This window comes from Diadema antillarum, unplaced genomic scaffold, assembly GCF_040938485.1.
Source record: "Diadema antillarum isolate AM-2024a unplaced genomic scaffold, OU_Dant_1.0 scf00000156, whole genome shotgun sequence".
Taxonomy (NCBI): domain Eukaryota; kingdom Metazoa; phylum Echinodermata; class Echinoidea; order Diadematoida; family Diadematidae; genus Diadema; species Diadema antillarum.
Genome location: NW_027271045.1, coordinates 934,607 through 951,248, shown reverse-complemented (window position 1 = coordinate 951,248; position 16,642 = coordinate 934,607). Strand labels below are relative to the sequence as shown.

The 16,642-nt window shown below is 38.2% G+C and overlaps 1 protein-coding gene across 1 annotated transcript in view; it reads right to left on the bottom strand.

The window, feature by feature from the left end:
• Positions 1-16,642, bottom strand: part of LOC139722082 (1-phosphatidylinositol 3-phosphate 5-kinase-like) — a 106,276-nt gene that overhangs the window by 81,483 nt on the left and 8,151 nt on the right. The window contains exons 3-11 of the mRNA XM_071633403.1: positions 14,609-14,827; positions 14,115-14,293; positions 11,505-11,694; positions 6,954-7,117; positions 6,912-6,922; positions 5,855-5,978; positions 3,815-3,972; positions 2,721-2,832; positions 1,469-1,607 (exon numbers count right to left, since the gene is read on the bottom strand). Coding sequence (XP_071489504.1) covers positions 1,469-1,607; positions 2,721-2,832; positions 3,815-3,972; positions 5,855-5,978; positions 6,912-6,922; positions 6,954-7,117; positions 11,505-11,694; positions 14,115-14,293; positions 14,609-14,827 — 1,296 coding nt within the window. The remainder of the gene's footprint in view (positions 1-1,468; positions 1,608-2,720; positions 2,833-3,814; positions 3,973-5,854; positions 5,979-6,911; positions 6,923-6,953; positions 7,118-11,504; positions 11,695-14,114; positions 14,294-14,608; positions 14,828-16,642) is intronic.

Sequence of the window (16,642 nt, the reverse complement as noted above, 5' to 3'; positions counted from 1 at the left end):
GACCTTTGACTCTTGCCATTTGACCTTATGGCCCTCTATTCTTCAGATAAGTACTAACTGGTAATATCCATTTGCATGACAATACTTTGCGCTATTTTCAAAATATGGGGAAAAATTGTGACATTCTAAAATGTTCACTTGACCTCTAACTCCATGGCCAAAATCTTTCCCTTCAAAATCATTGTGCAGTAATGCATGTATATATCTGATTACTTTGATTAAATTTATGCATTGAGTAATCTCCAAGGTATGGAGAAGAGGTGCAATTTCAGACCTTTGACCCTTGACCTTTGGCACCTTGACCCAAATATTTCAAAGAGAATCATTGGCTGTGTTTATGCTTTCCTTTTTTGGACCAAATTCAACATTTTGAAATGTGATTAGTGCAGAATGCGATTCTGCCTTAGCATGTTTCATGGGGAAGCATAAACACAAAATCACATATAAACATTTAAAAAACTGACCATGAATTTCAAGAAGATGAAATTGTACACTTTGGGTCCTACTTCGGACCCTCCCCCCCCCCCCCCCCAGCCCCAAGGGGGGGGGGGGCATCTCCAGATCTGCCATGAAAAAATTTCACACTACAGTCATCAATTTACTTACTCATACCATTGACATAGCTCTATTACTTCTGGTTCTAGAGGAGATTTTTTAACAATTCCTTTATTTGGGGGGTCTGGGGGCCCCAGGTGGGGCATGGTATCCATTTAAACAATTGTGATCCTATCCCCTAGGGATGCTAAAATTGTACCTGCCAAGTTTGGTGAAAATCCATCCAGGGGTTCCAAGAAGTAGATAAAATTTCAAGAAAACTTATGCACAACACAAAACGGATGCTGCACAAAAAAAACACAACATTGAAAAGGGCCACTCGCTCTCATGTTCTCCCGGGATCTATCCAAATCACTCTATCAACAACTTCTCTCGCTCCAAGCATTAGGCAGCATGTAATATACACTATCTAATCTAAGATGTCAGGTCTTTTCAAAATGCTACACATGTAGTTCTGAACATATCTTCTACATGGTGCAGAGCATGACTTCAAAGGAAAGCTGAAGTTCTTTCTTCATCTACATAACACCTTCCTGGTTTGATTCAAGTGTACAATGTCACTGTGGCTTCCCAAGATTGTTGTTTCTTGTCCTCCCAAATGGACATTTAATTTTGGAAGCCACTTTATAACCACTGACGCTCACATATAATTCTTAAAGAAATCTGGATAAATGATTTTCTCAACATATACATTGAGTTTGCTGGTAACATGGGAGTCACACCAACATCCACAGCCACACACAAACACACATACACAGATCTTGACAAATATTGATGTGTCACTGCTTTCAATGTTACCTCACACTATCTAACAGGGTTAGGGATGATTTTATATTAAGGAGCACACCATTTAAAATTGTCTGATAATGTCATCAAATGTTTGTCCCTCTAGAATCAGATGACCTGTACTTACCTAGAATATCATCATCAGATGCCAGATCATCCTCCTGATGTATGTCTTTGAACCAGGATGGTTCCATAAACTCTCCATATGGGGGTGGCTCACTCATCTCATCAAGAGGTGGTTGCAGGTCCTGATTAATTTCTGCCAACTGTTGCATTAGGTAAAATGAAAAGATAGATGCAATGATGAAATATCAACACAAACCAGATAGATCTTTACATCATGTTATGAGTATCACTGAACACACAATCATCAAGTGTATATACAGGTTAAACATGTGGTAGAAAAGCGCCTGATAAGCATGTCTGACTCAACTCAAAGGCCTTGATAAACAGCAATAGCTTACGATATGTCATGACCATGAGTGTATGTAAAGGATACATTCATTATGTCACTGTAGTAAGGTGAGGCAGTTGCACTATATACATATGACAAAGCAGTGCAAAATATGACACAGCAAGGACAATACAGCCCAAAGATAACAAATCTTGAAAAATGTTGGTTTTGTTGGCTACACTACAAAGGAGGTAACTAGCAGCTACATAGCAAGGGACCTATTCAAATAAACACAGTACTCGACAAATATCCGTGTAAATAATAAGATTTTAAATTGATTTGTTAATATTCAGAGCTCAACAGAACAACCATTTGATGAGTTTTTTATTTGAAACATGAAGAGGATCCCTTGGTTCACTTATTTGCCCAGACACAGGAAACTGAAAAATGGTTCATAAACATCTGTTGGTTTGGAATACTTCATTAATATTGTTCAATTCAAAACAAAGTAGTTAGAGTAATCAAAAAGTATGTGTCAATGATTTCATGATTACATACACCTACTTTTCCTACTCTGAAGATGACGCCAGCCCTGTTTAGAATAATGATGTACTTTATAGCATTGCTTGTTTGCTTGTGAAATCACACATATGACTCCATGTTATGGCACTTGCATTTATCATTAAGACATGTATTCCAGCATTAACAAATCCTCAATAATGGTTTATCTCAGGATCATTACATACCTCTTAACTAAAATTCACTACCTCCATTTTTCAAGGAAATGCTGGGTAAACTTGTGAGCCCCCGTGCTTATTCATCTTTTTATTTTTAGATCATTTATGACTATATATAAAATGCATCCCTTAATTCACTATCACCTGCAGTTTTCCACAGAAATCCTGTAGTTTTAATATGATGCAATGGGAATGGCTGTCGCAAAAGAAAATGTAGCTCAGTACATGCAGTTAAAAAAAATCATTACCTCCCCTTGACTGTAGAGGGCGTATCCATCATGGAATACGTGGTCAGATGATGCAGCACATTTCAGCCACTTTGCATCCAGGAGGGCCTGACCAATTGCCACAGCTTGGACTCTGAGATGAAGGAGGCAAGTACATGATTTGAGATTTGATTTTTCTGAAAGGTTACAAAAGCTTAGGCCATTACAAATAATATCAAATCAAATCAAATCTGCCATGTACTGTTCACATTCAGATCATTTGTATGTCAATACATTATAAAAGCTGATAATTTCTCACTTTGATAAACATTTGCTTGCATGTATCATGTGAGAAGTAAATGTATAAATAAATAAATAAATATATATATATATATATATATATATATATATATATATATATATAGTACATAATCACTTTTTTTACTTTTAAATATCATTTTTAATCATTACTTTGTTTTTGTTAAAATATGAAATAAGCAGGTTAACAAAATGTTATTCTTGCTACAAACTGTAAAACCTTTTAAACTCTATGAATAACGTTAACCTCCTGCGCAAATGCCAAGCACTACTATACTTTATGAAATGATGGTAGTCTTAAGAAGATTTTTTCCCACAATTTTTGTTTGTGCAACATTAATGTGGTGATCAATTTTCACTGATCATTTAAACCTACGCCAAGAACAGCTCTTATGAGCATGCATATCATGTGGGAAGCCTTCATTGATATTCACGATTACTGAAATACACGTACATGTAAGCAGTGGCGGATCCAAAGGGGGTGCAACCGGCGCACGCCCACCCCCTTTATTTTTCGTTAAAAACAAAAGAAATAAAAAGAAAAAAATGAAATGAAACCCGGAAGTGGCACCAGAAATATCATTTCCCCCTCCCCTTTAAAGATTTCCTGAAGCCGCCCCTGCATGTAAGTGAAGAGACTTTGTGGAAAATTGGAGACAGAGAAGAGATGACTGTGATGTATTTCTTGTACCAGCTTAACATACATTTGTATTAAGCTAATTTTGCTACATCTGCCCAATCTGGTTTATAGGCATAGGCCTAAACTGATAATGATGGTATAAACTTTATAGCATCCCTCATTCAAACCAACAAAATACCTTTGGGCAGCTTTGTCCTTTTGCAAGAGCCAATCCACAAGTTCACTACCAATGATGCAGTCAGGGTAGGTGCGCAGACGATAACGGTGGTTTTGGAACATAATGCCATTGTTTGGGTGTCGTATCAACAGCCATAAATCTCTCAGCTGAGCAGAATCCTGGATACAAAAATTGATACAGGTAATTTCCTCTGAACATAAATAGGTGCAGTGGACCTTGTACCTTAATGAACAATCAATGGTGAAATGCAATAATGCAAAGGCATTTTCAATGTGAACACAAATGCACACTTGCAATATGATCTATCTCATTTCTCATAATGATGCTATGAAGACATTTCTGGCCTGAAAAGGTTATACATGTACACAAAAGAGCAACAAATGTGTACTGCTAATGAGTTTAAAGTCACACCGGCAGTTTCCACATGATGAACCAGAAATGGAAGAACAGCACTACAGGGATGGTTGATCAACCTGTATGGAAAATTTCAGCATGAAACCCCCCCCCCCCCCAAAAAAAAAAAAGCATTATTTTTTAATTACTGTTTTTCTGTGTCAGTTAACACTTTCATAAAGATTTTTTTTTTCCACTCCTAGACCTTGCAAATCTAGTGAGTAGATTGATCCAATGCCTGACACTTGCTACTGTGCAACAAATACTACTTGGACAGTTTACATTTACAATTAGAGAAGCACTCTGAGAGCGCAGACCTCCGCCAAGCATGCAGCTCATTTCCACCATTGATCTTGTTCTTCCATAGAGATATCAGTGATTTCCACCCATACGTACTTATAGCATTGTGTGCTGAAAGTCGCTCGATTTCCCAATATAGAAGCCTCTGTTATGTCATAAACCCTCACCTGCACAGCGCGCCCCGCCCTAGCAGAAACTAGAGAACGTACTTCAGTGCGGGCATGCAAACCTCAAATACGCGCAGCCTGGACTCCCAAGTTCACTTACCCTACCTGCCAAAATATCAAAAATCCTTTATAAATTCCCCCCAAATTCTCAGATCACTACCAAAAGTTAATCGTTTGTTACTTGTGTCATTCGCAACCAATCCTGCAAGTTTCATCTAAATCCATGCACAACTTTTTTAGTTATTTTGCACATGGACAAACAAAAAAACCAACCAACAAACAAACCAATGGTAACGAAAGCATAACCTCCTTAGTCCTCCCTTGGCAGAGGTAATAATGCACAAATACTAGTAGCTACAATAACTTAAGTTCCAACAAGCTTGAAAAAAAAAAGATTAAGAAAAAAAAAAATCTGCAAAAATGTGCTTATTTTCATATTCAAAAACAAAGTAAATGCCATAAACACTATGCCAAGCATGGTTTCTACACAAATAGTGCTTCAAGACCCAAATTGAGTTGATAGTGAATTTCAGTTTTTATACTTCCTAAAACCCTGCCGTTTCCATTAGCAATAACCAAAGAGGCACTTTCATTATGCCTTTAATAATGAGCATTTTGTTTTTCAATTTCCTTTTTATCCTTTATTGGTCATTAATTTGAAAACATTGTGGCTTTGGGCATTCAACAATCTCAAACATAGATGTCTTTGCCACAACACAACAAATGGTAATTACCATGTAGTTTGACCCATTGTTCAGAAATATTATACGTGGAATACCAAATTATATCAAATTAAAATCCAAATGGGTCATAACTATTTATACGGTACTGAAAACTAGTGGTAATAAACAAGTCCTAAGGGAAAGTTGGAAGGTAATGAGCCTACTAGACAAAAACTTTCTGGGCACTGTGGATCATTGGATAAGACAGCTAGCAAACTCAATAGTGAAAGTTCTGGTTCAAGTATGCAGGTAGCAGCTGTTGTGCCCCTTGGCAAGGCACTGTATCATCATTGTCTAGTAATTTGGAAGTGACTTCAAGCTGTCAGTCATGTGGAAGCTTGCACTTATGCATTCACACGCTTCTTTTAATTTTGGCTATGTTGAATGAATGAAAACAACAAGGCAAGAAAGTGTCAAACTGTCTTTACTGCTCAAGCAAACCTTTCAAGTCAACATACCAGAAGCTTTTTCTCAAGTACACTGGATAGATGGGTCTCTGTGGATGGTGCAACACTCGGAGCAGTCTCAAACAGGTGTGATGATGAATTCAGCATATCAATGCTCCCCACACTCATTGTGCGACTGCCAGTCCAGTCATGAAAGAAAAAGTTACCCATAGAAACTGTGAAATTTTATGCCATAAGGGAGGGATAATGTAAGAATGGACGACATAGACTGATCTCCAAGTGTACTTACAAATATCAGGGCAAAAACACCCCAAAGTTGAAATTAGCCTGAAAATCTTATGTATACAACATATTTATAGTGATACAATAGGCATGCAGCAAAGATGTACAAGAAAATGAATTAACACAATATAAAAATGTGTTTGATTTCTCATATGCAATACATTCCTTGAATATGTTAACAAATCAAAGGACAATTCTCAGTTGTTTGACATGTCTCACTGTAGTTATCATTAATTCAAAACTTAAGGATTTATCTCATGATGACTGCTGGACACACACGCTTCAAGAAACATGTGATCTACAATGTCAATCTATACAATCTCTTCCTGTTTCTCCCTTTCCTTATTTTGTAAAAATAACTTCAATCTTAGGTAAGCACATACTTTCTTTAGCATCTTTTCAGTGGTGCATTACAATAACAGTAAAAATGTGAGATGATGCAGACTAGTGAATATTCTCATTACAACATTTGTGAAAAAAAAGAAAAATTCCCACAAACTAAAGACTATATTACTCAAATACACTTTGTAGGAAAGAAGGAACCATACCTAACTTTGCATGAATGAGTAAACTTAGGAACAATTTGATATCGCTCTTAAGAAAGCCTGAATTCTGCATCATTTTATTGTGTGCACAATTAATTTTTATGATTCCAAGCAAGTTGGTAGAGAAAATGCATTTCAAGAGAAACTCTGTTACAATTGTTCTGAAATGAAAGACAATTCTGGAAATGCATGTTCCAACAAAGCACACATACCCATATAACTCATTATTCTGCACAGGCTTCACAATTTAAGACTCCCACTTCTAGTCAATGCAGCCCTACCTAGTACGGCTCAAATCATCTGCCATGAAACCAAGGATTTTCTTCCGTGGAGTCTGGGCACCCCTCAGCAGGCAATCCCGTTGGGGTGGTTGCCTCGGTAACACTGTTCAGGTCCTCCTGCAGTGCCCTCAGGTCACCTGAGGAGTAAGCCGACTGTGCATAGCTCAGCACTACTTTACAGCAATATGTGCACACTCGTAAGTTACCTGCATAAAAAATGAAAAATGATAAAAAGATATTCTGAGCACTATGATCTTAATACCGAGGTAGTTATCAAAGACCAAGTAACCAAGAGAAAGGACACAGAAAAAAATAAAATGTCCAATACATATAGAGGGAAGAATGAATGTCACTTGGTGAAGATAATGGTAATACTGTAGTAATGATTATCATAATGACAACAGCAATTATAATGATGATGATGATGATGAAGATGATGATAATAATAATAATAATAATAATAATGTCATTATTGTTCTTATTTTCATTAATATCAATATTGCTATTAGTAGCAGTAGTAATGGAAATGTTATTATTATCATCATGAATATCAATAGTGATATCATTTTTATTATTATTAATATTATTATTTTCATTAATATTATCATCATTAATATTATTATCATTATTATTATTATAATTATTATTATTACTACTATTATTATTGCTGTTGTTGTTGTTGTTCTTGTTATTAACATGATAATAACACCTATAAACAACAGCAACGACAGTAATATGGTCTCATCTATCCAGGGTAGTCTTTTCAGTGTCAGTGTCCTCTCAGAAGACCCTGCCATTATTAATACTCCAACACTGCCAAGTACATTTTTACACCTAGAATGACAGGAAGAGTTGAACTTGGGAACTCTATTGAATGTCATGAGTCTCCTCAACTATACCACAGTGCCCTCAGTATTGATGATGGTTATGAAGGTTATGATGATCAAATACATACATATTGAGCCAAAATTTCTCAGCACACTCATCAAATCAATATCTATTCAAGTTCTAGTAATTTTATTATCTAATTGTAGGTACATGAAGAGGGTAATTGAGAGTATGTAAGTTGTCTTAAAACTTATTAGTTCCTGGCTTTAGGTATTACAGAGGAAAAGTAAGGCTCCCTACCACCATTTTGTCATGCAATTTAAAGCCACAGAAATAACAGTTATCTGCACCTTGTCATTTTTTGTTAATCTAATAGGTCTGATAAAGGTTTGAAAAAGAAGTGGCACATAACTTATATTTGATTACTGCTAAGTCTGCATAAACTATTGATTCTATCAGTTTCAATGTAGCTAATCTTTGTAAATCTAGACAAAGTTCTCATGCAAACAAAATAGTTTCCATGTACACTCCTGCAATCAACAACTACAACACAAAGTCTTGTACCAAGTACTGTGAAAAAAAAAAACATATTTATGGGTAATGCACAGCAATCACTTTATCTTAAACAATATGAGGAATTCCCTACCTGATAAAAGACAAAGACAAAGACAAATGAAAAATTAAACAATCAAAATATTACGAGCAAGTGTATATATTCAATGCGGCCATATCTTAGCCATGCTGTGTACAGTTTGATTGAACATTAAACAAGCAGTAATCAAACTTACATTGAAGCAGTTACTGCTGAAAGATTTCCATCTTCAGATAAATGGTAAGCTATACACTTGTCATGTGCATGTATATATCTATAAGGTTGAGGTATAGAAAGGCTCTTTGGCTTGCAGTACATGGTCCAGCTCCTATTTTGTTTCAAGTGAGATTAATTTGAATTTAAAAAAAAAGTCATCCCCAATATCCTGATGAGTACACCTCCCAGATACCCTATGGAAAATACACAAAATATCCTCTACCACCCTTAAAGGACAAGTCCACCTTCATAATACATGTGGATTGAGTGAATGCAGCAATACTAGTAGAACACATTGATCAGTGAAAGTTTGGTGGAAACGGGACAATCCGTTCAAAAGTCATGAATTTTTAAAGTATCTGCACAGTCACTGCTGGATGAGAAGACTGCAATGGTGTATGATGTCACATGCATAGAACAATGTAAGGAAAATATAAAGAGAATCTCACAAAATTTTATTTTGGAAAAACGAGCAAAGAAAATGGGATTCCATGGGGATTCGAACCTGAGACCTCTGGATTGCTAGCCCTGTGCTCTACTGACTGAGCTATAGAAAGCCCTAGTACAGTGTTCGTACAGTGTTCGGATGGTCAGAAGCTATGGCAGTGTGTATGTGTGTGACACACATGCACACATTTGAACCTGACATAAACCCAAAGGATAATTCAACTTGAGGATAAATGAGAGGGATCACCGAAGTGATGCAGCTTTTTGAGTATGTAACAAACACAAACAGACAGAAACTGACCACAAATGAATATAATTTATTAGTGGAAAGATGAGCAAAGAAAATGGGATTTAAAAAATAAATATATATGTATTTTTTGAAAAAAGTGCACATTTCCTTGACTTGTCACTTGACATATGTTAAAGTCGGACAATCCTAACCCCTATTGGTACGTTATTTCGTAAACTCCCGAACGAACAAAGTTTGTGCATGCAATTGCGCAATGCCAGACTGCAATGCTAAATCCATAAACGTGTGGGACAATGCTACCACTGAGACACGTGTGTGTGTGTGTGTGTGTGTGTGTGTATGTACGCATCATACACAAATATTGTGACTGCAAGCTGCAGTGATTGGAGGAGAGAGGCCAGGAGACGCGTGGCTCTTTTGGCCTCTCTTCATGCACATGCGCACTGAGAGTGTGCGTCCATTCGGAAGCTCTCGTGGCTCGGACAGCCATTTTGGGTCAGGTGATTTTGAGCCTCAGTGGTGTTCGCTGACCCATTGAGCCAGCGCTATTTTCATTCGGTGTCACGACATTTGATACAGAATGGGGGAGGCAGCGTGGTGTGTTTGTCTCTGTGCCACACAAACCACTTGCCACGATTGTAAGGCTTTGAAGGTTACAACTGTATATCATTCCCCCTGCCTTCTCAAAGAGGCAAGTCAAGTATTCTTTAATTATGCAAAAAAAAAGTGAAAATATGTTGAATTTTCTTTGTAGTTTTTTTTTTAAATCATTCTACACATGACATCACAAGCTGTAGTCGTCTTCTCATCCAGCAGTGACTGAGCAGAAACTTCAACAAGAGACCCGGGGGTCTCGCGCTCACCCGAGTATCATTGCGAAAGTATCTGTTATCAATATAATAATGATTCCCTATGAAAACATGTAAATAATTATGTACATATAACAATTCTTCTGTGAATATTGTAAATACGTTATATTATAATCTATATCATTGAAAGGACTGGCCTCGACTAGCCTGCACGCTATTGCCAGTTCTTTTTTGCCAAACTATATCTCAACTATTAATTGTTGTGACTTTGTTAACGATGTTGTTTGTTTGGTAAATAAATCTCATTTCATTTCATTTCATTTCATTTCATTTCAGTATGGCAAGTTCACCTTCCATGCATTTCAGCAGACTCTTACCTGAGAACATTGGAAACTTGTGGTGGGGTTAGCTTTGAGAGCTGGGGGCATGGCATCCATTTGCATATTCCATCACACTGGTAACAATACCTGCCAAGTACATTCTGATTCTGCCATGAACAAACTTGAAACAACAGTCATCAATATACTGACTCATTGTATTAACTTAGCTCAATCACTTCTGGTTCTAGAGAAAATCTTTAAAGATTCCTTACTGGGGGTTGGTTGGGCCCTCCTGGGGGCCCCCAGGGTGGGGCATGGTGCCCATTTGATGGAATCGAGATTCTATCCCCCTAGGGATGCTACCTGCCAAGCTTGGTGAAAATTCATCACGGGGTTTTCAAGAAAAAGACGAAAATTTAAATTAAGGTCCCAATTTAAGCCCCCAGCCTGGGGCCCCCAGGTGGGGCACGGTGCCCATATGATGGGAATGAGATTCTTTACCCCTAGGGATGCTACCTGCCAAGTTTTGGGAAAATTCATCATGGCATTTTCAAGAAAGATGAATATATACAATTTGGGCCCATGAGGACCCCTCCCCACCCCCTCCCCTGGGTCCCAAGGGGGGCACCCCTGATTCTGCCATGAACAAACTTGAAACTGCAGTCATCAATGTACCAACTCATAGTATTAACTTAGCTCTCTCACTTCTGGATCTAGAGACGATTTTTAAAGATTCCTTCATTTTAGGGGGTTTGGGCCCTTCTGGGGGCCCCCCAGGTAGGCCATGGTGCCCATTTTAATAAATTGAGATCCTAACCCCCTAAGGATGCTACCTGACAAGTTTGGTGAAAATCGTTCATGGGATTTTCAAGAAGAAGATGAAAATGTAAAAAGTTTACGCACGACGGACGACGCACGCCGGACGCCGGACGAAGAGCAATCGCTATACACTGTAGCTCACTTGAGCCTTCGGCTCAGGTGAGCTAAAAATGCATAACTTCTGAACGGATTGTCCGATTTTCCTCAAACTCTCACTGATGTGTCCTACTATTATATTGCTGCATTAACTCAATCCACATGTCTATGAAGGTGGACTTGTCCTTTAACCTCTCATATACAATTGTACCTCACCTGTGAACCCTATGAATGTCCCTGACACTTCCTGATTGCAGCAGCGGCTACAAAAGATCTGGCCACACACCCTGCAGTGGTGACGTCGTCTGAATGTGGTGAACTTTTCACCACAATCATAGCACTCCTTACATTGGCTGTCGGGCATCCAGTACTGCCTGATGTCATAATCTGTGTAAGTAGCTGGGTCCTGCACATTCATATGATGCACAAAACAAAAACAAAATTGGACAAACCTTCAGAAATCAGGAATTTTTCAGTTACTTATGATTGCTTGTATGATTAAATATCATCTTAATTTTGGAAACGTACAACATAGGGTATGCTAAATGATTGTCTTGGAATCCAGGTCTGACAAAAATGTTCATATGAATGAATTTCATGCACTAACACCTCAGCCTGATTCACCATGGATTACACTGTGCAGATAGATTTCACAAAAGCAAGGCTGAATTTTGTTAAATGCAGTTGTGATCAATAAAGACGTGCCATCTTGACAGGCATGTCAGTCAGCACACTTACACATATTGAAATCACTGACGACGACTTTGAAAGTTAGAATTGTGGCTTTGACCTGCCCTCTCATGTCAATTCAAGCAAGATAAAATATTACAACAGACTTCTGACTGGAAAAATAGATCAAGATTCATAATAACAATTATTGACACACAATTGCTGTATACCAGTAGTTTTCAACATGGACTTGTCATTTGCCTGTTGGAAAAACAAGGTTAACAACAGAATATGCATATTTAGCTAGTATTCTTGAGGTCAATCCAAATCTTATCTGGCTGGTTCAATGTACGGCACACGAGCCACATAGTTTTCTCACATTGTGTACAGCACAACACAGTTGGAACAATTAATAAAAAAACTATACATTTCTTGACACATGGTCATAAAGTTATCACCACCAACTTATTCCTAGAAGCAATATTCTTTGTCCAACAAAATGGTGGTATAATTCTAAGCACACCTTATCATCAAATTGGTACCCAAGAAATGTAACCAAATAGGTCATTGAATATGGTACCCCCCTGAAAAAAACAAACACATACACAATTATATATAAACTAGCTCAAGGATGCTACCCACAATCATACTCTCAGCCATGCAAACATGGCGCAAATCTCTCGTTTGAAGAGGCTACACCCCCGTAAATAATGCCAGTGTATATCTTGGCAATCAATGACTTAAAAACCAAAGATATAAAACACCTGTTTCTTGACCCTGGCCTAATCTAAGCATCAGTCATTGCTACAGCGCCACAGGGGGGGGGGGGGGGGGGCACTGCGAGAGGAGGAGATTGCTTTGGTTTTGGCATGGGCTATGTAGCTCCATGGTGCGTGTGTGTGTACGTGTGCATTACACATTGTCAGCACCGGCAAACTGGGAATGCTCTCCTTCTTATTCCTGTATTTTCGTTATTTACGGGTCTATTTTTTTCGTTCGAAATGTAAAATGGATGACCATAGAATTTCTCAATAGAATATAAAATTGAAAACTATAGAAAGGATAGAGAAAATTGAGTTCACTTTGAATGGTCTGCCACAGGCAGATATCCTTATCATGCTCTTACGTAATACGACAGCTGCTGGAGTCATTAAACCCTGGCTTGGCCTCCAGGTTTGTCACGCCTGAGCAGAAAGTTAATTTGCAATGGACAAATACTTCGACTCCCAACTCCCAAACGAAAAATCTTTAGCGAGGTATAGCACCCCATCAGCTTCGTGGAAGTGGGGTCTCGCCTCAAACAAGGGATTGACGGCATGCTTGCCCATAATACATCATCTTCCATATTATACACAATTTCCTCACATTTGCTGTGTTTTCATATACTGTCATATATACAAATGTGACCCATCACCAGAAAACCCTAATAAAGTCATCATACAAAGATTTTCTCTTTCTGGTATCTCTAGATTATTCGGACAATAAAGTTTGAAGTGAAATATAACATGTCCTGCTTTACTTCCAAAACATCTACTGTAAAGGTTACCATGAGCCAAAAACAGTTCAGAATTTAAATTGATAAAAGTCAGCTTTGAAGTTTTAGACATGTAGTAAAACATACAGATTAGACATACATTGCACATGATATGAAGGGTATATTGCAATAAAAAACAAAACAAAAAAAAAACAACTCAGGTACCTAACTTGTTTGTTTTGTGTTTGTACTCACTTTACAAGGTCACCGAGGAAACATTAAATTATCATGAGAATACTTCCATGGGACCAACTATAGTGATAGTTTTAGGTCCCCTCTAAAAGACTTGGCACTGATGCTTTGCCTGGGAGCACAAGCACCAATGCCAGATACTCTAATCATGGACCTGGTCTTATCCACTACACTACAACTGCTCATGATTCCTAAAAGTAAAAAGTTCTCATTTTAAAACATTCTAAAACGTCAAAATTCAGACAAGAAGTAGCTGACTTATCAAATGATCAATTTCCTAACAAATGTGTTGTCTTATCTTTCAGTAAAATCACCCACATCTGCAGTTTTCTTAGCTCTGATGTCTGCAACTCCATCAAGATAATGTGAGATAGTCCATAAATGTCTGTGTGTGAGAATTTATATGTGTGATACTGTGAAAGCATGAACACCTGTCCTCGTCGCTCAATGAGGCTGCTGAGATGTCGCAGTACTGTGGTCAGACTGCGGGTGTAGTTAACGGTGGGGCCTGGCACTGTGTGCTCTGACAATCGCCGCCTGGCTGCAGCTGGGTCCACTTCTTTCCGCTGACCACCACTGATGGAGGGAGAGCTACTTCTTGGAGCAGCAGCTGCAGCATTCATCACAGAGAGAGAGAGAGAGAGATAAAAAAAGAGTGGCAAGAGAGGCAATGGTTAATTTCAAGAGTCCCAACGCATACCTTTACATTGCTTTTGATGATTTAAATGCATTACCTTTCTAAACATCAAATGCATTGTTAAAGATAAAAGTAAACTGTAAATTTTTCATGCTATCTTTCCTATTGATACTACACCTATAATGCATCCATCACAAATATGTATCACTGACACAAGGATAATACTGTAACAGTAATATGACTGATAACACCATGATTTAAATGAAGCCATTCACAGGAAAATATCACCTCTACTATCCAGACTCCCTTCCCTAACTCTGCCTCCAGAGGGAGTCCTTTCCCTCCTCCACACACTGTCATCCCCTTTTTTGGTTTTCAAGTCCTCTTCCTCCTGTTTGTGTTCCAAGTCAGACTTTCTTATAGTAAGGTCGGCAGGCCGTCTCTGGACTCCACTACCATCTACTGATGAGCCCGGAGCGTTGCTGGTTCTACCTGCAGTTAAGGTATCTACATGTATAAAGCAATTCAAACAAACAAGAATGAGGAATTAAGAACATATGGCTCGATTGACAGTTATGTGTCTGCTTCAGGAAAAGAAGGACCCTGGTTCAAAGACCAAACAGAAAACATGTAAAGTAATTGTGCGAAAGCATGTCACCAAACACACACACACATATGGTGCACAGAAAATACTTTACATTGGCTCTCTAGGACTAATTTTTTTTCACTAGTATGCAGTCTACAGGAATAGTTAACTATAAACTATGGGTGCAAGAAAATTAGAGACTTAAAGGCGTATAGTCCCGGTGGGTTAGACGGCGCTGTTGGATAATACTGCCGATCACCGTTAGCATGATACAAAAATTGCCGAAGTTGAGCAGTCATCAAGAGTAAAGCGCGTAGGTGTTGCTGGGTAATATTGCCTTCGTTGTCTTCTCTGCGCATCATGCAGTCTGTAGTGATGCCAGGAAGCGTGCTTATGTGTTTCTTAGTATGACATCACAAAAGAAGTTTGCTAAAGCTGCCATCCCCCTCAGCCGAATCATGAGCCGAACTGTGATCGGACCACTGACTACAGTGGATCGGACTTTTTTGGACTCGGGGAAATGGGCCAAAGCGTAAGCGCTAAAGAGGAGTCGATAGCGTAGGTCTCTATAGGAAACTTGCGCTGTGCGTCAGCGTACGCATTTGACTATAAAACCACCGGGACCATGTGCCTTTAACAAAATTTGAAGCTCTTATGTGCCAAACAATGGATACTTTCATCTACCGTATCTAAATTGTAGTGAGAACAAGATATTGCAGCACCTCCAGAATTTTAAAGAGTCCACTATATATTATGCATATATGCACAGAAGAGACAGACATTTGGCATTTTAATAGGCACTTAATTCTGTTAACATCTAAGAACATAAGTTAGGAGACAGATTCAGAGACTGGCCCTGACAACCAAATAACCCTATAAGCAGCCACAAAAAGATTGGGCATCTGTTACTAAAAAGAATATTAAAAAACACTATCATTTGAGTTAACACCACCTACACCCAAGGAAGATATTTTGACAATGAATTCCCATGAGACAGTCATTTTGAATAATAAAAGTGAAGTAAAAACTACAGTGTGAAACTTGACAAACAATATGAAGTATGAAGGATTTATGTATACCACTTCAAAATAATCTTAGCATGACATCAGGTGAGCTCCTGAAGTATCATTTTAGGCCAGCAACATCAATTTGTGATATCATTTGTATGTGCTGAGAAAAGCACACTAGGACAGGCCCTTTTCATTCTTGGTTCACCACTACCCTCTTCATTCCAGCTCAGGAACCTGGTATACCAGGTCCCCATAGCGTCAACTCATAGACAGGAACTGGATATATACAGTAAGTAGTTACCAAAATGTACTCAAGAGTGTCTCCATTCATGGCCTAAATTCATGTTTGTCTGTATCATAAAATGGGTGAAAAGATTACTTTGTCAAAAGATTTGAGTTTCTGCTATTAAACCACATCTTCATTTTTTTTTTTTTGCACTTTTTTTTTTTGGTCTCAGAATTGCACACAGGTATTTTTGCGTAATTTACCTTTTCAACTGTAGTATTGTGTTTGTTTTGCTGCAAACCTCATACGAAGACATATGTCACAATCGAGGCTGAGCTCACTAGATTTTGACTTTCACTGACCCTATTCTGGTGCCCTTATGGTACATAACAAAAGAATTTTGGAGCCCAGCACATGATCTATCCATATCTCATGTCCAATGAATAGCTTACACTGTTCAATGATGCATGCAGTTGACTGTGGAAAGGGAATACATGTCC